Source organism: Zerene cesonia, chromosome 9, assembly GCF_012273895.1.
Source record: "Zerene cesonia ecotype Mississippi chromosome 9, Zerene_cesonia_1.1, whole genome shotgun sequence".
Taxonomy (NCBI): Eukaryota; Metazoa; Arthropoda; class Insecta; order Lepidoptera; family Pieridae; genus Zerene; species Zerene cesonia.
Window position 1 is genome coordinate 3,880,238 of NC_052110.1, and position 23,420 is coordinate 3,903,657.

General features: G+C 32.8%; 4 protein-coding genes across 6 annotated transcripts in view; 3 read left to right on the forward strand and 1 right to left on the reverse strand.

Annotated features, from left to right (window-relative positions):
- Positions 1 to 9,472, forward strand: part of LOC119829091 (sarcalumenin) — a 10,730-nt gene extending 1,258 nt beyond the window's left edge. For 2 of the 3 annotated variants that reach the window (XM_038351471.1, XM_038351472.1), the window contains exons 2-11: positions 45 to 222; positions 2,760 to 2,846; positions 3,931 to 4,269; positions 4,730 to 5,430; positions 5,532 to 5,853; positions 6,000 to 6,172; positions 6,259 to 6,450; positions 7,549 to 7,812; positions 8,290 to 8,453; positions 8,795 to 9,471. In XM_038351471.1, the coding sequence (XP_038207399.1) occupies positions 141 to 222; positions 2,760 to 2,846; positions 3,931 to 4,269; positions 4,730 to 5,430; positions 5,532 to 5,853; positions 6,000 to 6,172; positions 6,259 to 6,450; positions 7,549 to 7,812; positions 8,290 to 8,453; positions 8,795 to 9,005 (2,535 nt within the window). In that variant the 5' untranslated portion in view covers positions 45 to 140 and the 3' untranslated portion in view covers positions 9,006 to 9,471. Of the gene's footprint in view, positions 1 to 44; positions 223 to 2,759; positions 2,847 to 3,930; positions 4,270 to 4,729; positions 5,431 to 5,531; positions 5,854 to 5,999; positions 6,173 to 6,258; positions 6,451 to 7,548; positions 7,813 to 8,289; positions 8,454 to 8,794 lie in introns of all 3 variants that reach the window. The other variant, XM_038351473.1, reaches the window with a different exon arrangement.
- Positions 9,473 to 10,410: 938 nt separating this feature from the next.
- On the forward strand, positions 10,411 to 11,514 carry LOC119829061 (protein Abitram). Its single transcript, XM_038351430.1, has 2 exons — positions 10,411 to 10,461; positions 10,743 to 11,514. The coding sequence occupies exon 2, from the start codon at positions 10,950 to 10,952 to the stop codon at positions 11,490 to 11,492; it is 543 nt and encodes a 180-aa protein (XP_038207358.1). The 5' UTR covers positions 10,411 to 10,461; positions 10,743 to 10,949; the 3' UTR covers positions 11,493 to 11,514.
- Positions 11,515 to 11,821: 307 nt separating this feature from the next.
- On the forward strand, positions 11,822 to 13,236 carry LOC119828910 (aminomethyltransferase, mitochondrial). The gene has a single exon (XM_038351223.1). The coding sequence runs from the start codon at positions 12,006 to 12,008 to the stop codon at positions 13,215 to 13,217; it is 1,212 nt and encodes a 403-aa protein (XP_038207151.1). The 5' UTR covers positions 11,822 to 12,005; the 3' UTR covers positions 13,218 to 13,236.
- LOC119828909 (intracellular protein transport protein USO1-like) lies at positions 13,229 to 22,754 on the reverse strand. Its single transcript, XM_038351222.1, has 19 exons — positions 22,432 to 22,754; positions 22,254 to 22,359; positions 21,933 to 22,154; positions 21,661 to 21,749; positions 21,136 to 21,259; positions 20,581 to 20,738; positions 20,427 to 20,476; positions 20,238 to 20,304; positions 19,753 to 19,971; positions 19,114 to 19,252; positions 18,810 to 18,915; positions 18,387 to 18,609; positions 17,742 to 17,921; positions 17,178 to 17,442; positions 16,785 to 16,895; positions 16,449 to 16,648; positions 15,517 to 16,092; positions 14,740 to 14,901; positions 13,229 to 14,393 (listed from the first exon to the last, which is right to left on the reverse strand). Exons 1-19 carry the CDS (start codon positions 22,549 to 22,551, stop codon positions 14,316 to 14,318), a joined length of 3,195 nt encoding a protein of 1,064 aa, XP_038207150.1. The 5' UTR covers positions 22,552 to 22,754; the 3' UTR covers positions 13,229 to 14,315.
- Positions 22,755 to 23,420: the final 666 nt, after the last annotated feature.

The window sequence follows — 23,420 nt, forward strand, 5'->3', positions numbered from 1 at the left end:
TTGCATGCCGTGTTAGGTCGGTATAGTGAAATTTTCGGTTACAGTGTAGATGTGTTTTGCGTCCGTACAACGACGGATCGGGTGCGCGAGTGTGAGTGCAAATGACTGAATAGCCTGAATTACCAGGCTTAACATTAAACATGTGGACCAAGAGGTTAAAATTATGGAGGTATTTGTTGTGCATGTTGTTTGCCGTATCGACGCTCGCACTCGCTGCGAGAGGTAAGTTATAGAACAACTAACAAGCGAGTGCTCACTTGCAATATTTGCCTGCTGCGGACGAGTGGGACGCGCGCTCTCTGCGTGCGCTCTGCGTCACGAATGCTATTTTCAGCGTAACTTGCGCTGAAATTATGTAAAAAGCGCGTTTGTGCTCTATTTCTGGCGATAACCTTAAGCGAATATTCATACTACAAGGTGATTTGGGCTACATATTAACTAGTATCTGTGTCCTATTGAATTCATAATGTTAATGAGAGCAGAGCGAGGATAGGTAATAGCCAGACATTCGACTCGTCATAGCTACATAAATAGAAATACAGGGAATTGTCGTTATGCGTCGCCATCTTGTGAAAAACGATAGGATCGTGACGACATTATAAAAATGTGACACGGAAATAGGTCACATCATATTCTTTAGATAATAAATGACCTACTTACATTGTATATACATAAGAAATACACAGAATGTAAAGGTAATTGTTACATAACTGTATAGCATCTCAGTTTGATTACCCTCCCATTTTAAATACTTAACAAAATTAAGTCGAGAGGGATGTATATCTTCGGGCTTACTCATTTTCAAGACCAAAAGTATGTTTAAGTAAAACAAAAAATTTAAATAAATGAAACTTGACGATATAATAAAAGGATCAATTCAACAGAAAAATGAAGAGAACGTCTCTCTCTACAATATTGTAACATGTATATTCGGTATCAAAAATTTACTAATTCAGCATAATATGAAACTATGTTATAGCTTAGTTTCATATTATACTGAACTAGTAAAGTTTTCTAGTAATAATAGAAACTAGACAAATAGGAATAAATATAGATTAAAAAACAAACACAAAAAAGCAGCACTAATGATAATAAGCACTAAATTGTCTCTATCCTAGCGATATTATTGTATTGCCACCGATCCTTGATAAGTGTAAAAAGTTTGAATTCATTTACCCGTCTTAAGTGGGTCAATAAAGAGTAGATTACATACAAACATACAGGTGAAACTAATAGAAGCGTCTTAATTGTTGTTTTCAAATTGCTTGGGTTTCAATATAGGTAATGAATTTTAGAATTTCTATGTCTTTAATTATAAAGAGAATATAACAAAATGTTTACCACGTTAAAAAAGAAAATATATTTTAATTTACTTCTTGTTTAATTTACCATCTGCAAAGTATTTTTAATGCTTCATAGATAAACATGGATAAACCAGTCATAGATAAATCAGTAGTAACCATCTAAGTATAACAATAATTTTTTAAACTCAGAACAATAAAATAAGAGAATATTTCACCTGCAAAAGAGTTTTAAACTGCGATATCTCAAGATTTTAGTAAGTAGCGGAAACTGTTGTTCATAAATTTAACCCTGGCCAAAAATACGAGAGGCTCCAGATGACGTTGATGAGTCCTTCACGCTAGTATGATCTTTCTAATTACATTTATAAAATCAGTCCATGTTTAAAAAAAGTATCTAATAAAAAGGTATCGAAAAGATATATGAAAATTTAACTGATACGGTTTGTTTATTTTAACTTTACCTGTACGAGTGTAAATAACGGTTTATTCTTTAATACTTTACTTCGGGGATTTTTATCTGTTGTAAGCGTCGTTGCTTGTATTGTTCTGTCAAAATATATGTTTTATTAGATGCACTGTCCATGTATCTTGGATTTGAAAGAATTATATTGAGGATATACTCGAAAATATCGAGTAGAGTTGATTTTATTTGACCTGAAATACATTTTGATACACTAGAAACATTCGCTGCAAAATGATTACGAAAATATTATTTATATCAGATAAATCATTTTGCTGCTGATTTATGACTGAATTTAACGCACTTACAGAAATAATGCTAATCATTACTTAGATGAGTGCGCTAACTAGATTTATGGAGGTATACAGTAGGTAAAAGACTGAGTGTAATTGTTATTTATTAAGAAAAAAACAATAATCTAAAATAATCCGTTCGCAGTATCAATAGCGAAATTAAAAGTAGGTATTTTGAATACACAATTGTTAGGTACATTCGTTTACAGAGGAAAATGCAGCTCTCTAAATTTAGATAGTCTATTTGAATTGTAATTAGGAACAACACATTGTTAACCTTCAGTAGGTAATTATAAAATTCCCAAATTATTATCGGCACTGTACATAGTCAAGTACATATTTATATTCGGTTGGTATTTTGGTGTGTAATTCAAAATTATAGATAATTTCTATCAACATAATATGGCTCTAAATAGAGATAATAAATTTACAAATACACAGTTTATCTTAACACAGTTCTTTTTGACAAATAAATTTTGTACAAAATATTAATTATGGAAATTAATGAGCTTCAGAATTAGCTCGTACGGGTAATAAAATCTACCTAAGTCAATAAAACTTACTCTTGCGGTACATACTACACTAGTGACTGTAATTTAGGTATCTATAAATCTTTATACCTGATAGGCATGGTATGATAGTCTAAATCTACAACTATGTAAGTGTTTATTTCTCGTATTGTACTTAAAACTTTTGTTTCAGCCGATGACGACGTACCTTTAGAATCACAATGCCGTCCGTACATCGAGAAAGCTCTTAAAGAGCTTGAGTCAGGAGATACAGAACCAGGTATTGCCAAAGTAATTTGATTTTTTATTTATTCCTTAGTTTAGTATTACCTCATTATAAGATTGGAAACAATTCTTATTATTTTTATTACCGTAACCCATGAATAGTAGACAATTATATAACTATAAAATATCTTCTATCTTTCTGATCTCGATGCCAAAAATAACAATAATCGCTATCGTTACTCATCAGTTGTATTGGGCTTTGCCGTTTATTTTTTTGTTTTCCTTGACTAGATTTTATATTCTGCAAGAATACTCTATTGACGATCAACGAATGTGGTTTTATTGTGTGCCATAGCACTTATTTTTATTTTTAAGTATAATGGTAATACGTTATCTCTTTAAGTAAATACCCTGATGGTGTTTAAGCATAATATGGTTTGCTTGCTTTGTATAAGTCACATGGGTTAACATTTTAAATTTTTATGCTATTCGGTTTACTCAAACGCCCGTTAATCGCGTTAATTAGAAATCTGACTGTATTTTCGCTTGACGTAAAACAAATTATTGACGTCAATCTTAAAAATGTTCATCACGTTGGTTTATAACTAGAACAACCTCGAATTCAACGAACAAGTTTTACAGTTGTTGATTCTATTTTAACTGGGGCAGTTGTGAGCGTCACCGATTTATTGCGTTGGTCAGTAATAATAGAATAAGCGGGACCAGCAGGTTATGTTTGATTTCGCTTTGATGTACCTACCCTAATGGGCAAATAATATAGGTTTAATGAACAAACAGTATCAAAGCAGATACAACTGGTATTAATCTCCAATAATTTTTGTTGTGTAACATAAATGTTAAATAATGATAATAAAAATGAACATGTGTGTAGCACAAAGAATAAGAATATCGAAAAATGGTTTATTTGTGTATTATTTTAATTTTCTTTTATACTGCCTAATATACGTTGAAATATTCTAATACGATAGTTAAATACGCGAAGCAACTACTGTAATAAAATACATAATAAACATAAATAATGGCGTTTACTGCCTGAAACGAATGAAGGAAAATAGGCATAAGATTTACACTTTGTTTCTGTAATCCTTATTCAATCTCAATGCAAGTCGGCATTTCAGATACAGAAGAAAAACAAGATTCTAGTGAAATAAGTATAGATAATGATACAAAAGAAGACATTTCAACGGAAGATGGAGCGCCTTCCCCAGATGATGATAGTAAGGAACAAAGTGACAGTCAAGAAGTAGAAGATGCTCCATCGGTAGAAGTAGCTGATGAGCCGTATGTGTCTCAAGTCTCTTACGAAGACGAACAAGAAGTCTCAGCCGACAACGAATCGAAAGAAGATGATAAAGAGGAGGAGAATGATACTGGCGAAGAGAGCGCCGAACAAACAGCAGACGATGGTGGAGACAGCAAAGAAACAGCATCTGCTGATGAGCAAGAAGACGAAAAAGGTATTGAAATATATTTTACCTACGCATAAATTTAAACGTTATACCAGTTCCAACCCAGTATTACTGTTAAGTATTAAGTATAACTCGCAATTACAATCCTTACTAATTAATATTATAAATGCGAAATGTATCTGTTTGTTTGTATTTCTTTCACATATCAACGAAATGATATTATAATGTGATTTTTATGTCCGGAGATAGTAAGGGTCTCGAAAGTGACATAGTCTAGTTTTTACCGTGGAAGTATCTCATTTCTCATTATTTAATTTTTAAAAGAATAGAAAAACTTCGGTCATTAGGCGGAATTTGAAACCGGGTCTTTTGCCGAATCGTTGCAACGCTTAACCTCTCGTCAATTTGTGATCCCGCATTAGGAATCGAATTTCTTCTACTATTTCGCATTTATGTGTCACACCATCTATTGAGTTGATGTTCATAATTTATCAAATATTTATTGCAGAAAGTGGTGAGGAAATAGAAACAGCCGAAACACAGGAAGAAAGTTCTGAACAATCACAAGAAGAAGCTCCTGAAGACGAAAGTAGTAAAGAGGATACCCAAGAAGATACACAGGAAGATACACAGGAAGATACACAGGAAGATGCACAGGATAGTAAAGAAGGAGACGAAGATAGCAAAGAGGAAGCTGAATTAGAAGCAGAAGAAAGTAAGGAAGGCACAGAAAGTCAGGAAACTGATGCGGCATCTGCAGAAGAAGAAGAGGAAAAAACGGAGGAATCCGAAGAGGGATCACAGGAAGAAACAGCAACAGAGCAGGAAGTTGATGAGGGCGATGATAGTAAAGAGACTAAATCAGAAGAAGAAGACGGATCTCAAGAAAAGGCTGAAACAGAGGAAGCAGTAGAAGAAAGCAAGGAGGTTGCTGAGGAGTCTCAAGAGGAGGACAAATCTAAAGAAGAAGAAGATAAATCTGAAGAAGTTGAAACAAAAGAAGAGGGTGAATCTGAGGAACAAAAAGAAGACTCACAAGAAAAAGATGTCTCAGCAGAACAAGGTGAAGAAGAAGTAGCAGAGAAAAGTGAAGAATCTGAAGCCGCGGAAGAAGGTGAAAGCGAAGTTAGTGAAGAGGGACAAGAGCTGTCTGAAGAACCTGCTTCAGAAGAAGAGGCCGAAGGCGCTCCTGAGGAAGATTTGTTACTGGTAATTTTGTGCCTTTGTATAATCACATAAAAATTGAGTTAATCTTCCAAATACATATTTTACTTATGTTAAAATATATTTTTTTTAATATTTCCTTTCAGACTGGTGAAATTCCCGAAAATTTAAGAAGCCGAGACCATATCATCCAAATATTGCGTTTGGACGAGGAAGCAAGTGAATCAGAACTTATCATCGAAAAATCAGCTGACATTGTTCTTCGAGATTTGAAGAGGGTCTATGAGAATTCAATTAAACCTTTAGAAGGACTTTATAAGTATAGAGACTTGAGCAACAGGCATTTTGGCGACCCGGAAATTTTCTCTAAGCCTCTAGTTTTATTCATGGGACCTTGGAGTGGCGGAAAATCGAGTATACTGAACTACCTTACAGGATTGGAATTTACTGAGTGGTCACTAAGAACAGGTTAGCTTTACACGTCTTTTAAAGCATAAGCCTATTATAATATTTATTAAACTATACTTCAATAGTTGTATCATTTGTCCGATCCAAGCATAAACTGAAAGAAAATATATCAAAAATCGCTATAGGTTTTGTTATTTTTATTTTAGGCGCAGAACCATCCCCAGCTTACTTTAACATTTTAATGCACGGTAAAGATCCAGAAGTATTGGATGGCACGCAATTAGCCGCTGACTGGACCTTCTCAGGGCTGCAGAAATTCGGACAGGGATTAGAAGAACGTTTAAGAGGACTTAAATACCCCAGTAAATTATTAGAAAAGGTACATTACCATACACGAGCATAAAATGTAAAACAATTTGAAAATATTGAGATCATACCTATTTTTGTTTTTTTTTTCGTTTTCAGGTCAATATTGTGGAAATCCCTGGTATATTGGAAGTGCGTAAACAAGTTTCTCGAGTCTTCCCATTCAATGACGCTTGTCAGTGGTTCATTGACCGTGCCGATATAATATTCCTTGTTTACGACCCATCTAAGCTTGATGTCGGTCCTGAAACTGAGGCTATTCTCGACCAACTGAAGGGCAGGGAATCTCAGGTACGAAACCATGACTCAACAATTTCAGATAGTAACGGAATTTATAATTATCTCTGTTTGACAAAATATGTTATTAAGTAAAACCTAATACATTGCAACCACGGATGATTTATTAACTGACTTCAAACTTGCATGATAAACACTAGCTCGTACACATTACTCATACAGCAATAAATAAACGCCGAGATGTTCGCTTCGAATTCTTGAACTAGATTTGTAATACGATCTATCAATGTATCATCACTATGTTGTGGATCGCGAAATATTTTTAGTTAATATGGGGGTCGTATTTTGAAAAAGGGTTGCAAAATACTGCTATTCGATTATTATTTTCTACAATAAAGGCCACCAACGTCCCTGGGTACCACTCTAAATTATAAAATGAGACGAAATAACAACAGTTTTTTATCAAACATAAAAAGAATCACATCAATCGGTTTAAAACATAATCGGTGTTATGTTATACTAGCGGTCTCTCCCGGCTTCGCCCGTGGTACATACATAGCCTATAATAGCCTTCCTCAATACATGGGCTATGTAACACTGAAAGAATTTTTCAAATCGGACCAGTAATTCCTGAGATTAGTGCGTTCAAACAAACAAACTTTTCAGCTTTATAATATCGGTATAGATTATTATAAACTAATAATAAGCCATACTTATATACTTTACTTAATACTTATCATAATATTAAATATTCTATGTCACGAGATATACAATTATTATTTCGGATTTGGAACGTCATGCAGCATACAAGGATTTTACATTGTAGTATACAAGGATGCCTGAAAAATGGGCCACACGTATCTACTGTATTGAATGAACTATAGGTAGCTGCATCATTAATTTTCCCTGTCACGAAATATGAGTTGAAGTAACATGTTACGGCTTTTATTTCTCACTTTTGTACTCCGCAAAGGTTTCTTTAAAATAAGCGGTGATTTATTATAGGGTCATAAGATCGCGGCTATATTCCCAGAATCCTTTGCTCGGTCAAGGCTAGAAGACGGTGGTTATTGTTTACAACCAGGTGTCTTACAAACTCATTTGTCCAGGCTACTTCAAAAACATGATCATTCAATAAAACTCTATTTCCAGACACGTATCGTCCTTAACAAAGCGGACAGCGTGAAGCCGGAAGAGCTAATGCGCGTACAAAGCGCGCTAATCTGGAACATTTCGCCTCTAATGAGTTCTCCCCAACCACCCGTTATGTACACCGTGTCTTTGTGGTCGATTCCGTTCGAGCCGACCGCTCCGGTGCGCTTGCTGCAGGCCCAAGAGCGGGAGCTCTTGAGGGACCTGCGGCAAGCGGTGGATAAGCGTATTGAGAATAAGATCGCCAGCGCTAGACGATTTGCGGTGAGTTTTTTTGGACTTTTTGTTGTAGCTAGTTGTAGACAGCTAGATAATATCTTTTATATTCTAGCTGTAATGAGAACTTTTTTTATTAGATTTTGAGAAAGTTTTAATGAATAGGAAAAATTGCCTCACAACAATCAAATTTCTTCTACTCTTTCGATTTAGAATTGAATAGAATTTTTGTTTGTAAGGATGTATGTGTGTTTGTTGCTCTTTCACGAAAAACTGCGATTGCAATGAAATTTGGTACGTAGACAGCTGGATAACTGGAATAACATATAGGTAACTTTTTATCCCGATATTTCTTCGGGATACGTACTTACACGGGTGATACCGTGGGGCGAAGTTAGTAGAATGGTAATATTAATTTATTATTTAATTGTGTAAGCATAGGTATTTTCACGCTAACTTACTGTAACATTGAATGAATGTGAAAGTGAATGAAAATGTTGATGTTTTTTATTTGTTTCTTTATAGGTGCGAGTGCGGAATCATGCTAAGATGGTTGACTGCTATCTAACAACATATTACAACCACAAGACCATTTTCGGCAACAGAAAACTAATCGCCGATGCTATTATTGAAAATCCTCAGAACTATCACATCTATGAGGGTCTCAGCACACTTACTAACATTTCTAGGTGCGCACATACATTTTATTATATACATAATCCTTGCCAAATTTATTTATGAATTATTTATCTCCATAAAATGGTTATCAGGAATAATCGGTAATATGATGTGAACAAGTTTCAATCTGAAATAAATTTGTCATTCCGCATATTTCTAATATTGTTTGTACCATATATGCTGTTATTTTACATGCATATATATAGTAACCATATAAGTACTTAAATAAATGTTATTGTGTTAGGATGTATCCTATCTAACAATCTCACGTCTTATACTGATAAAGGTCCAAAGAGAACTAGGCTATTAATTGAATCAATATACACATAGTAAATCTATTTAATTTATACAGGTATGACCTCCCCGACCCCGAGACGTACCGGGACTTCTTCCGGCTGAACCCGCTGTACGAATTCCAGCAGCTGTCAGCCACGTGCACGTACTTCCGCGGCTGTCCCATCACGAAGCTCGACGTCGCCATCGCCTACGACCTACCGGAACTGGTCGGGAAGTACAAGAAAATGGTGGAGACCGCCACTCCACAGGGCATGCCCAAGAGTTGAAAACCCCGCGCCAAATAAACCCGCTTCTTATAATATTAGCGAATGGAATGCCCCGACTTTTGGGCACATTTTGCATTTCTCTCAACAATTCGGCGACGATCAATACATTTTTATTTTGAAATCGCATTTTGATTTAATCCATTCGTTGTTTATGTTTATTTGCTTAAATACTCGCTTGTTCATATTCTTGACGTGAATGATGTGACGTGAATTTGTGTTAAGATTTTCATTTTGATTTAGTAGATACCTTGTAGCGAACGGACACTTCCAATATCCTCATTAACACCTCACTTCTATTCGTGGCGGAACGTAATTTTTTATTAATCTAGTCATTATGATAAAGTTTGTTAGTGAAATATAAATACTTTTATTTATTGAAATGCACTATAGTTAAAATCCACATGCATATTAATTATAGTGCGGTCTCTACCCATGTCTTTGTTAGAATAAGACTTGACTATTAAGTAATAAATAAAAATACAAGTAAATAATTTTGTTTTATTCTTGTTGTGACTTGATGGTCACGACCACTGCTCAACGGCTTGCGGACCCATTCAACCTTGATTGATGATGATTTTGTCAGTCTATGTTGTAGCCTTCGTCAGGAAATAAATAGAATTTATGTATACACAAATAATATATAGAATTTAGAAACGTATTTTTGTAATATTATAACAACTGGAATATGAAGAAAGAACCACCATTATAAAGCTACTAGATGTTCACTGCGTGACCTAGATTATATATTTTATAGCTAGTGCTAATAGTTAATTATTAACTTATGGCACCAGCTATAACCTATATATCGGTATTCGTCATTAAACTTATCCTTAAAACGGCTGAACCGGTTGCAATGGATTTTTTTTTTTATATTTGCCACCCTTTTACAGTGAGACACCATTGTAGAATGTAAATACAAAGAACAGCCATAATTAAAATAGATACGGAAATCTTTGACTAAAATCCTAAAATTTACTGTGCAAGTGTAAAAAAGTGCTCAAAATTTTTCGCAGACTATTCATTTCATATTCCTTTAACTGCACCAGCGTCAATATTTTATTCAATAAAGTTTTAGCATTAGAAGCATTTATATGTGGTATTATTTAAAATCTGTCCATTTTTCTACTGAAGCTTTTTATAGTATTATTTTATCCCTCTATAAACAATACTAACCATAATCGAACAACCTTTTAAAATTCATTGATTAATACACATATACTTTTTTTATTCTATTGGATTTAAAATTAATCTTCTACAACAACAGAACTACTCACAAAATAATTTTATGCTAATAGTTGAAACTTATTGTCCTTATGGAAGAAAAAAATAATAATTTGATGGAACTTCTTCTACAAAAACCAAGTTTTAAAATTTGTAGATTAATCATTTAATGTCATTTTTGTTTTGACATTGACAATCGACATCAAGATTAGATTACATATTTTTTGTCGGACAAGTAAGTTAATGTTTTAGTGTAATATTACTTAATTATTTTGAAACGGATTTAAAGATTATTATTATACGTGATGCACACAGACTTATCTGCGCATTTGCATACTGATGAATGCAATATCTTCATAAAGAAATTGCAGGATTGTCATATAGAGGTTAGAAATGGGATTTTGGAGATATTTCCTTACATAATGTTTTTATTTTTATTTTTATTCCATATGCTTATGTTTATTTATGTTTATGAAGTAGGTATGAAATTAATAAAACAGCGATATTTTGTTTCAGCATTCATTTTTGAAATTCGTTGGTTATTGCAATGATTACGATCGTGATATGAGAAGGTGTCTTAAGGCTGAGCGATTGCAACGACAAAATCGAAATTATGAGGAATCTAAAATAAAACACGCAGCAATTCGAGCTAGAATATTAGCGCAAGAAAGAGAAAAGAACTTATAAATTATCTATTTAAAATACAGTACTTTGGTATTCACAATGGGATGTAACATCTTGGAGTCCATAGAATTGGATAGTATTATCAATCATAAGTCATTCACGGATAGGTATTTTGCCAAAAGGTTCATTGTTAATTTCAATGGTGTTAAGAACAATGATATTATGTTAATGTTTCATTCAAATCGAATTGCTTTATTATGTCTAGCACCAAGCCATTTCTTTTTTAAAAACAATCAAACATATAAGCTGAACTTTTCAGTGGGTAATATTGATAGGCTCCGTAATTCTGTGAAAGGTAAAAGTAAGAAAGGTGGACAGATGCTGACTCCCAAGTCTGTAATATGTAAAATTGAGTATGATGATGGTTCCAGTTTTGATGTACCATGTTGTATGAAGAGTACACTTATAGAAGTCAATGAAGAACTAGTGGTGAATCCAGAATTATTAAAGAAAAAGCCTGACGCTGATGGCTTTATTGCGATCATGTTATCAAGTATTGCAATATCTGATGCCACAAAAAAAGAACTTCTAACATATGAAGATTATATAAAAGTAGTTAATGATAATGTTAGTAGTAATTAGATAATAAATAATTCATCTTGTATGTTTTGTCTTTCATTCCCTGGTTCTCTTATGACCAAGGTTCGATTCTTTGAAATTACAGGTTATCTCATAAAATTGTGCTTGCTTTCATATAGTGAACAAAGATTTTATATATATATTATATCGTACTGTATAAAGTATTGTAGGATAAAATTTTATTGAAACTGCCAACTGGAGCATAAAAATAAAATAATATATTAAATTATAAAAGCATCTAATATTAGGTACCTAATACGCGCAAAACATTTCAAGTTCTTGAGACTAAATTATTGACGTCGAAAGTTGCTCCTGGACTTGTCAATCCACATATTATGTAATTCGTACCTACAATATATTAAGTTTGTGTGTAGTATATAAAACAAATATTTTAACGTAAGTAATCAAATAACTTACTTTATCTTGCTATTGATTGACCTCTGCACTAAAACGAGCTGAGATAAGAATATCAGTTATGAAATTAATTTGTAGGGTGAAGAACAAAATATTAACATCATGGTTTCGAGACGTATTGTAAATTCGAAAAATATTTTGCTTGCAACTATTAACGCGCGTGCTTATAGTGATGTGAGTAAACATGCACTTAAGACTTCTTTATATGGATTACATGAAAGATATGGTGGTAAAATTGTTGATTTTGCTGGCTTTCTCCTGCCCGTTCAATACTCTGATATGAGCGTATCCGTTTCTCACTTATTCACAAGAAGCAATGCATCTATTTTTGATGTCTCTCATATGTTACAAACAAACGTACACGGAAAAGATAGCATTGATTGGTTTGAATCCTTATGTCCTGTAGATCTGAAAGGTATGGCCGATGGTACGAGTTCGTTGACAGTATTTTTAAACGATAAGGGCGGTATCATCGATGATTTAATAGTTACGAGAGTTAACGAAAATCAGCTTTACATAGTTTCAAATGCAGGCAGGTTAGATGTAGATAAAAAACACATGCAAGAGACTTCTGAAATCTACCGCAAGAAAAATAAAGATGTGGTTGTAGATTTCTATGATGTTTCTCAAAGAGCACTTATCGCAGTACAAGGTCCTAAGGCTGCACAGAATTTACAACCATTGACAAACATTCGGTTGGAAGATTTAACTTTTATGACGAGCAGAATCGGTTCTGTAGCGGGCGTAGAATGTAGAATAACACGATGTGGATACACTGGTGAGGATGGTGTTGAGATATCAATTCCAGCCGCGAAAGCGGATGAAGTTACTGAAGCATTGTTACAATCAAAAGATGTAAAATTAGCTGGTTTAGGAGCAAGAGACTCATTACGCTTAGAGGCAGGATTGTGTTTATATGGAAACGACATCAATGAAAGAGTAACTCCAGTCGAAGCAAATCTGACTTGGTTAATAGCAAAAAGACGTAGAGGTGAAGCTAATTTTCCCGGAGCAGATATTATTCTACGGCAGATTAGGGAAGGTGTGAGTAAAAGAAGGGTGGGAATCAGACTGGAATCGGGAGCTCCTGCAAGAAAGGGAGCTGTGTTGAAAAATGTGAACGGTGAAGTCATTGGAAATATTACAAGTGGATGCCCTAGTCCTTCACTCGGCGGAAACGTTGCTATGGGATATATTCTAGAGCCCTTTAAAAAAGTTGGTACAGAATTAAAAGTGAACGTAAGAAATAAAGACATCAATTGCGCAGTGGCAAAAATGCCATTTGTACCATCAAAATATTACATAAAGAAATAAAACCATATATTTCATAAAATAAATGTTTTATTTACAACCTTAATTATTGCCAATTGACGTTTTTACTTAAGTAACGCATAGGCAATACTGAATACAAATACTTGCATACAATTATTTAAATAATATAAAGTATAACATAATAATTACAATACAACAAATGAGCAATAACAAATAAATTCGACACATTAAATAAATATTTGTACTGAGCATGTGGAACTGAAATGATAATTGGAATAAACTGGGAATGTTGAAACATTTCAATAAATACTACAAAAATACATTTCTGTGTACTCTTTTATCACAGGAACATTACATAGACATTATAACTATAACTTGTTCGATAAGTGTAAACTAACAAATTTTGCCACTAAAAACTACGTAATATTTATTATAAATAATATAAAAGATACTTATTATAACAGTCATTAGTTCACATTTGTAGGCGCTTTTGCAAATTTTTCGTGAAATTATATAAGGTTAAATGAAGACGTCCACATGACATCTAATAATTCAATTAGTAAAAAAACATATGCACCATAGTCCAAACTTCAACAGACAATTAACATTTTTAGCAAACTATATTTTTCAAAATGAAACCCGGAATAAAATCAAGAGTACCTTTTCATGCCTTACATAAAGGAAGAGAACATTCATGAATATAAATAAAATGAATGTGTGATATTTATTACAGTTATCACAAACAAATTAATTACTATATAGATTTTTTAATCAACAGAGATCATATATACTAATAAGTAAAACATAAACTACCTTTGTACATATTCTTCCCATACTATAAAAGTTTCAAATGGAATTCTTAAATACGCATGCATATCTGTCAACTTTGCACATAAGTACATTAAGAGGTTATTTAACAAATTAACGTCCTTCTTGTTTTGAATATGAACCTATTTATGATTATATGACATGTTTTTTAAATGATATCTAAATTTTTTACACTGCGACATCAAACAATTGGTCCAAGTTAAAAGTAGCAAGTTTAGAAATGTACACGAGTAAGATATTTGACAATATTGAATATTGTGAAAAAGAAGTGCATTACGAACGAACGTTCGCAATGTCAATATAAATTGAATGTCACTGGTTTAAATCTTTGTAGTTGGACTGAGCGAGACGAGCGAAATCCTCATTGAGCTTGTTGATTTTCTCCGTACACTGAAAGTAAATATATTTATTTATATATAAAAAAGAATATTTCTGATGACCATCTGTTTTTAAGCAATTCAATATGATACTTGACTAGAGAGAAACAACAGAAAAAAAACCATAATATTATGTGAGAATTTTTTTTATATTCTTTCAAAATTTCTCATTTAAAAAGTATTTCAATGCTTTAAAGTAATAATTAAACTTAATATGTACCAAATTTCATACATATCGGTTCAGTTGCTTAAGCGTTAAGAAAAGACAGAAAGAGTTACTTTTGCATTTATAATATTCTTAGGTATTACAATGCCTAATGCAATTATTACAATAATGGTTGGAATTATAATACACTGACATCGTACTGTGGCTGAGGTTTGCTCCCTCGTTTCTCCTCTTGCACGCGACAATTCACGTGGTGGTTAATTTGGTTCTGCAGCTTCACGAATATCTTTCGGTATTCGTCTTGTATTCTGTTCATCTCATTGTTTATATGCGTATCCTTTTTCGCCATGTAGTCCTGTGCGATAGACATACAAATAATGAAATCTGTATTTAATTATCTACACTGTTTATTTATTAAACACATATATTTTGCAAAAAAAAAAACATTCATATAACTGTTAAAATCCATTCACATTCACAGTCAAAAACTCGTGAGATTAGAATCGGTCGCCAAATCGTGAATCGTAACGTTAACCGTAATATTTTTAGGTAGACAAAAATGCCAATACATCGCAGTTATGTTATATATGCCGAGAATTCACTTTTCCCAAACATCCGTGAGATGTAGGTTGCGAATCGATGGAGCTCTGTGCTCCTTTTATATGCAATTTTTTACTAAACTCACCCTATCCTAATCCATCATTTCATAACATGCCCATTAAATGTATTATTCACAATTCAGCGGTTTCATATAGATAGATTATAATATACCAAACAATAAAGCATTCAATTCTACGCCAGGATCACGGGTTACAATTGACTCTGGTTAAGGAATACGGATCACGATTGGTCAATAGTGTTAACAATTTTATAAATCTAATTTATAAAGTATTTCAATGCTATAAAACTATCTATCTAAAATGTAGTTTTCACAGTGTCATTTATAATATAATGACAATTACAAACATACCTTATAAGTATAAACTGTTTTCTTAGCATTCCTATATTTATCCTGTATCACTTGATGATCGCTTTGTAGTTTGTTGTGCTTATGCTCTAGCTGTGTGAACTGCGTCTGCAGTTCCAACAACTTCGCCTTCAAACCTTGACATTCCTTGGCACAAGAACTAGATCTCTGTTTTAAATCCTCTCTTTCTCTGTTCAAAACATCTTCCATCGAGCCGAATCTCGATAATCTTTCCTTATATCTCTCAGCTTTGTGTTTCCAATCGACAGCGTCATCTTTAACCTTTTGCAAATCTGCTTGCAATTCGTTGTGTTCCTTTATCAACATTGATATTTCGTTTTCTTTCGCTTCTAATATTTGCGTGACTTTCGCACGTTCAGATAATATGAACTCTTTTAATGTATCTACCTCTTTAGCTTTTCTTTCGAGTAAATCCTTCAACTTGGTGACCGCTGTGAGTTGTTCCTTTTCCATTTCATTAAGTCGCCGCGCGCAGTTCATTTCTATGGTTTTTATTTCCAATGTAAACTTTTCGGCTATTTGATCTCGTATCGCCTTTTCTTTCATCATAAGAGTTGTCTGAAAAATAAAATGGTTTATAAAGTTTTTCATGTTTATTTAAATTTTAATGAACCTAGATTTACGAGATAGAAGATAGTATAGTGTTATAGTTAAAGAACTGAAAAGCAATCAAAAGTTTTGCTCAAATAATTGGTTTTTAATGACTTAATCAACAAGTGTTATTGTAAATAATTTTAAAGTTAAAACTGAGGGAGGGAATAAAGTGGTAGTCATTTTATATAAATAAATCTTTATCGTTAATCTCTAGCGCCTATATATATTTTGTTTTTAGATATATAATATCCTAACATTATGAAATGGTTAAATAAACATTGCTTTGAACTAGCAAATACAAAACATTAAAATATCTTTACCTTAGCGGCAATTGCATCATCACATTCTTGCACCATATGTTCAATACTAGAGTCACTTTTAGGATAATCCCCACTCTCCGTATTAGTCGCGACTGTCCTTTGATCTTGAATCTTTTTAAACCTTTCCATGATATAATTTTGGAAGAATTCTGCTTTTCCTTTCAACTCTTTCATGAGCGCTTCATTGCTCTCTTGTGCCGCTTTAAATTAATAGAGATATAAATTAATTGTACACATAGAAACCTTTTCATATTTCGAAACAATAATGGGAGGATAGCATTGAAAATGATTTGATAGAATTTGAATACAACGATAATGTTATTCAATTTTACCTACCCAATTTGACATTGCATTTGTTGAGTTGCTCCTCCAAGTATTTAATGTGTTTTAACTGCGTTTCACACTGAATGCACCGCTCCATTTCCTTACGCATCGCACATTTTTCGTCTACAAAACAAATACTCTATATTTTAGAAGAAACACTTTCTTGGTGAAATCTTTGAGAACAAAATGAATGAAAACTATTTTCAATAGTTAATCATAAAACGAGAAGGTTTTAACAATTTAAGTTTATTAAAAATGTTTACAAAAAAGTCTATAGATTTAGCGTAAACTAATTGGACTATTATATATATATTATTTTCTCTAAGCTCGTGAATTTATTCTAGATTATGCTTACCCTCTTCTTTTTAATTGTATCTTACTTCTAATTATATTATCTATTCTTACCTTCTAAATATTTATTCAACTTATCCGTAAACTCTTTTTGCTTGTCTGTGAATTCTTTTTGCAACTCCGATATTCTCTTATTGGCTCTATCTATCTCCTCTCGCGCATTACCCAAATCACTATTTAATTTTTCCACTTGTCTTTTCTCCTTTTCTATTCTTTCTATATAATCTTTCTCTTGTGATTTAAAATCATCTCTTTCTCTTTGTATATTCGAACGCATTTCCTTTAATTCCCGCGTTACGGCATCACGGCCACTGCATACCTGGAAATATATTTTAACCTTTCATAATATAATATGTTTGTAATATTAAACGTTTTTATGTACTCGATTGCAAATTAAATTGTGGCTCACTGCTAGAAGACGCTAGCTAGCCATATCCTCAAGGTCGAAGATCTCTAAGCTTATTTTGGTCACATACGCTTAGAAATCTTTGTCGTTCTAAGGCATTAATCAAATATTTTTTTGTTCCATTCAAACAACTATCATGTGTTTATAACTGTGTCATAAAGTTGATCAGAAATATTACATACATTTTTCTTCTAATTATAAATACACGGTACCTGTAAGTACAAAGTCTTTAGTTCCCCGTTCTCCTTTAGCGTGTCTTTCAGTTGAGCACTATATTTTTCTAATTCTCTCAACAAATCGGCATTCGCCTCTTGTACCAATGATGCTCGGCTGCCTTTCTCGTTTTTAAATTTTTCATAATCCATCTCTAGCTCGGTATATTTTAATTCCAACTGTGAATTAGTATCAAATTATTGTACGGTATTACACATTTATTCTCATTATAAGGCATATAGTCACTTACACGAGATACTTAATTATAAACACAAGTTAACATTAAGAATATTCATTAGATTTTCGATATTTGAATTTATTACCTTCAAAGATGTGTTTTGCTAATTATTTTTTGAATGCACTTATTGAGTTTACAGATATTTTAAGACATACTAGCGTTAACCTACAAGTTATACTCGCATGATAAGTAGTCTAAATGTAATTCAAATTTAGTACAAATACATTTTGTTTTTTCTTTTATAAATGTGTTGACTATAACCATAGAACCTTGCGATTATAATATTGCTTACACAATAATGAAATAAAATTAAAACTTTTTTACATGTATTGCGACCAGAAAACGCAAAATCTTTACAAATTGAAATCCCGTCTGCGATAAACCTAAAAACATTATATTTACTCACATTTTTCATTTCAATCCTGACATCATCAGCCTCCCTTCTTAACTGTTCGTTCTGTTTTCTGTATGTCTCCGCCAGCTCAGTATCGGAGTGGGTGCCGAGTAACTCTATTTTGTTCTGCAGCACGGCCAAGCGCGAATTGAGCTGCATCTCTATACCTTTTTGTTCTTCGAGCTTTGAACGCAACTCGGACTCTTGTTTACGATGCTGCTCTAATCTTTTCTCTCTGTAAATTTTGTAATATTAAAAACCTGAACCGATTGCCATGAAATTTGGTACGTAGACAGCTGGATAACTGGAATAACATATAGGCAACTTTTTATTCCGATATTCCTACGGGATACGGACTTACGCGGGTGAAACCGCGGGGCACAGCTAGTATAATTAATATACATATAAATTTAAGCAATGTAAAAAAATATTCACCTTTTGTTGACCTCCTCTTGCAACTGTCCAACTTTTTGTATTTGTTGTCTGTACCGACTTAATGCATCTTTCAAAGTTGCCAGTTTTCCAGGAGATGGAGGTTCGCCTGTTTCAAAACCATTCATTAAAATTAAAACTCAAGTTTAATTTATGTTCAAAGAGAAAACGATTTTTAATCTATGAAGTAAAATAAATAAATAATTGTCTAAAATTTTACATTATACAATTAAAATTTTACTTATAGCAACAATTACTTTCAAGCATATCGAATTAGTAATTTTAGTATTTCTTTTTAAACAATTACCAGTATTGTAATTATTTTCCGGCAGAACATCATGTAGAATTTGATTCAATGTTGATTTCCAACTCTCGTTCTCCTTTTGTACGGTAGTCATTTTACTACGACATAGAACCAATTCATGCGCGGTCACTTCCAGTTTTGACTGAAAATACAAAACTTATGAAGCTCGTCAAATATTAATACTTTGTATATATATTTGTACATTGTAATGATATATATCTTGTGAGGCAAAAATTTAACGAAATTTATATAATTTATGACACGAAACGAAATATTGGTATATACCAATTATTAATGATTGGCACATTTCTTTGAAACATTTGTAGAAACAATTATTTTGACCTATAAAAACTAAACTGCCTTTAAATTTTCAGAATTAGACCAAATTTAAATGGGACTACACTGCAAGTTGACAGCTTTTGAATTTAAAAAGAATCATTAAAATCGGTTAACCCAGTAAAAATTATAAGGTAACAGACAAAAAATACAGTCGAATTGAGAATATCCTTCTTTTTTAAGATCTAAATCAGACTTGTTATCCAAGAACATAATTTATAGTTGTTACTATAGTATATAGTTATTGTATAATATAGTGAGTATATAATAAATTTTGAGGCGAACTGTTTATTTCACATTACTCACCCCAAGTTCCTTAACCTGTTCCCTTGAAGCATTCCTCTCACTGGTCAACTGATTAATTCTCTCTTTAAGTCTTACCGCTTCCCCATTCACAAGTCTGCTCTGAGCGGCTTCCAATTCCTTCGCCAGACGGTTTATAGTAGCTCCCTTCTCTATTAGTAAGTTTTCTTTCTCTCTATCCCGTTCCATGCATCTCTTCTCGAGACGCTTTATTTCTCTTTCCTGTTAGAAATATAGTTCTGCTTTAAAATTCGTTGGATATTGTTAAGCCAAATACTTCCATTGAATAGTATGCAGTGAGTAGCATAATAAATGTACCACTGGATAACTTGCATTAAAGATTAACCTAAGTAGTTTTTTAGTTAAGCATGGTAAGATATTTTTGCAGATAAAGTGCATATTAGATAATTGTATGTTATGGTAGGTTTTTTCTAATGTTTGTTACAGCAAAGAATAAAAAATATAGCTGAGGTGCATGCCATAGATACCTTGTCGTCCAAACTATTTTTAGTTTTAATTAATTCGTTTTGAAGTCTGTCCATCTCTTCTCTGTGCCTGTAAAATTTGGTTATAGATGTTGAAATTCTCAAGTTGAGCAAATTTTTAATAATATTTACATACAGCACTATTGTATTTCTCTTAAAATTTTATCCTTTACAGATAGAAATAAAACTTACCGATCTTGCTGTTCTCTAAACAACGCGTCAGTGTCGTGTGAATGCGCCACCTGTGAAAATGAAATAAATTAAAACAAATTATGATATATGTATACCGTAATATGCTTGTATCATCATTTTTTGTTAAAATTATATAAAAATTCAACAAGATCACCTGCATTGTATGCAGTCGTTGTTGTACCTCTTGGAGGCTTATGTTAGCGGACCGCAACTCAAGACGTAGTTGTTCTTTCTCTTGGTCACTTTCTATCAACTTTTGTGTCAATGAACTCACTTGTTGCTCCATCTCAATTGTTTTATGTTTACATGATGCTGAAATTTGTGTGAATATTAACAAGTCATTTCTGAAAATTATAGTTTTTAAACTCCAATTACCCGTTCCCATTGGACATCCGAGATATAAACTATTCCATGTCCTTTCTCAAGGCTCAAACCCTCTTTGTACCAAATTTCATCCAAAGTGGTTAACAAGAGACAAATTAATAATGATTGTTGCATTCATAATAAGAGATATTAAAATCCCGAATTTATAATTGTTGACTTTTTGCCAAGAATTATCTCAACAGCTAGTTGATGATCACTAAAACAATTAATAAAGCTACTTTTACTTTAATAATAGTCTTATAAGCGAGGTCTTCTAAACTTGTATAAAAATAATGTTATAAGGGGGATATCTTTCTGAAACTATAATAATGAAGTTATAGCAAACCTAGTAAAGCATGGGACTCTTGCAGTGAGAACTCAGCCTTATCCTTATCATGAATTGCAGCTTCTAGTCTTGCTCGAAGACTGTCAATCTCATTATCCAAATTTTTCATTTCTTTCACTCTGCCCTGAAAGTTTATAAATTAAACTTCAAATAATATCTTATATACATAAAAATATCATCATCATCAGCCGATATATGTTCCCACTGCTGGGACACAGGCCTCCTATGAGGGTTCAGGCCATAATCCACCACGCTGGCCAAGTGCGGGTTGGCAGATGTCACATGTCGTCGAACTTTTGATTCTTGGACTTGCCGGTTTCCTCACAATGTTTTCCTTCACCGTTTTAAGCAGTGGTGATGTTATCCACATGTGCAGATAAATTGAAAAATCAATTTATTTCCTGCACGCTCGCCCGGTCTCGAACCCCGACTTATCGATTTTGAAGTCCGAGGTTCTCACCACTGAGCCACCACTGCTGCTTACACATAAAAATATCAATGAACTTTATATAGTGTCATACTTACTTCATACATGACCTTCAGTTGCTCAAAGTCAATATTAAATCCCTGTCCTGCCATATAATTGTTCATACCATTAAGATGGTGATGCTGTTCTATAATCAAAGCATTTTCATGAAATTAATTCAATATTTAAGGTATACATACTTATAATTTAAACTTTAGCTATTTTATTTTAAGAATTAAACTGAATGAAAGTAACAGTCCTTAGATAATGAAAATACCTATATATTTTTTAAATTTGGTTACTAAACCTACTTGATAATATAAAAACTAACCTCTACTTTCTTGTGGAAAATAATGGTTTTGTGCATCGCCAGCTCCATATGGACTGTATTGAAGTTTGATAGGGTCTTCTTGATGTCTCAAATGCTGGATGAGATGACTCTTAGGAGTCTCACAGTAGACTTTAGGAGAGTCGGATACAGGCAGGACTTCTTTAAGATGATTTATGGATTCAGTATAGGTTGGTAACATTCCAGTCTTTGCATGTTGTTTGCCTTAAAATTTAAAATGATAATATACTCTGATGAAATGAGACACCAACGAGTTATACTTTTACATTAATTCATTTTTTAATTTCTTTTTCAACTATTTACCATTGGCTTGAGGGTGATCCATTGTACAATTCCCGCTACTATTCACTGAACTAGCTTCGTCGTAGTCGAGGAGATCGTCAAAAGCATTCGCCAGTTCGTGTTTTAGCTAAAAATAACAAGTAATATGAAGACATTTAAAGTTCCAGGTGAATTTGACTAAAAATGTAAGCATTCTGACCTCTTCATTACGTCTTTTTTGATCTTCAATTTCTTCTTGTTCTTCCAATCTATCTTGAGCACTGTTATTTATGTGAATGCTTGCAGCACCTTGGAATAAACTCATACCTGGTCCTTCCATTATTATGCTTTTTTATGTTACTTATCGACTCACTGTAAAGATTGTTAACATTTACAGTTTAAATAATTTTTATTGTTTTCATTAATTTCGTATTTTAACAAACTGTCTTTCAAATATTTTGTTTTGAAGTTTTAAAACTTTTTGTTTTCAATCACAAATAAGAAACGACGCGCACCACGCGACATGACAAATGAAGTATACTGACAGCCGACAGGCGACAGTGACAACCTCTTTGGTGACAACTGACAATATCATAAAAAATTTACTACGTAAGTTACTCACCAATGATCAAAGAGTATTGTGGTACTGCTACTACAGCACAGAGATGGAATGTTTCAAGGATATCATTAGGTGAATTCATGAATTATATGAATGTACACAACAAAACATTTTCCTACAATTGCTTAAGTATAATAGTATAACAATTTTTATCAATTAGACAGCAACATCTGTCTAAACAACACAATTTAAAGTACACGTATACACATGAAGTTTAAAAAAAAAAAAATACATCAATGTAAAAATATATTTGCATTTGCAAATGTTTTTTCCCTACATAAGCGCAAACAAGTGGCCCAGGTTTAACCATAATTAAAATTTATAATTTGGGTACTTACACTTCGTAAGTTCTCAATACAATACTGGAAAGTATTTTTCACTGTGATGTTTACTTTTATGTCATACTGTTTCAAAGTCAATGTCCTATTTTAATCAATAACCAATAACTTTTATTAACTGCCATTCATAAAATAAAATTGAATTGAATTGAACTTTTATTAATTGATAACTAGACCCCTTACTAAGCCCTGTATGTGTTAAACCACTATCCAAAATCAGCCGAGTAAAAATCAAGCGTACTATATATATAA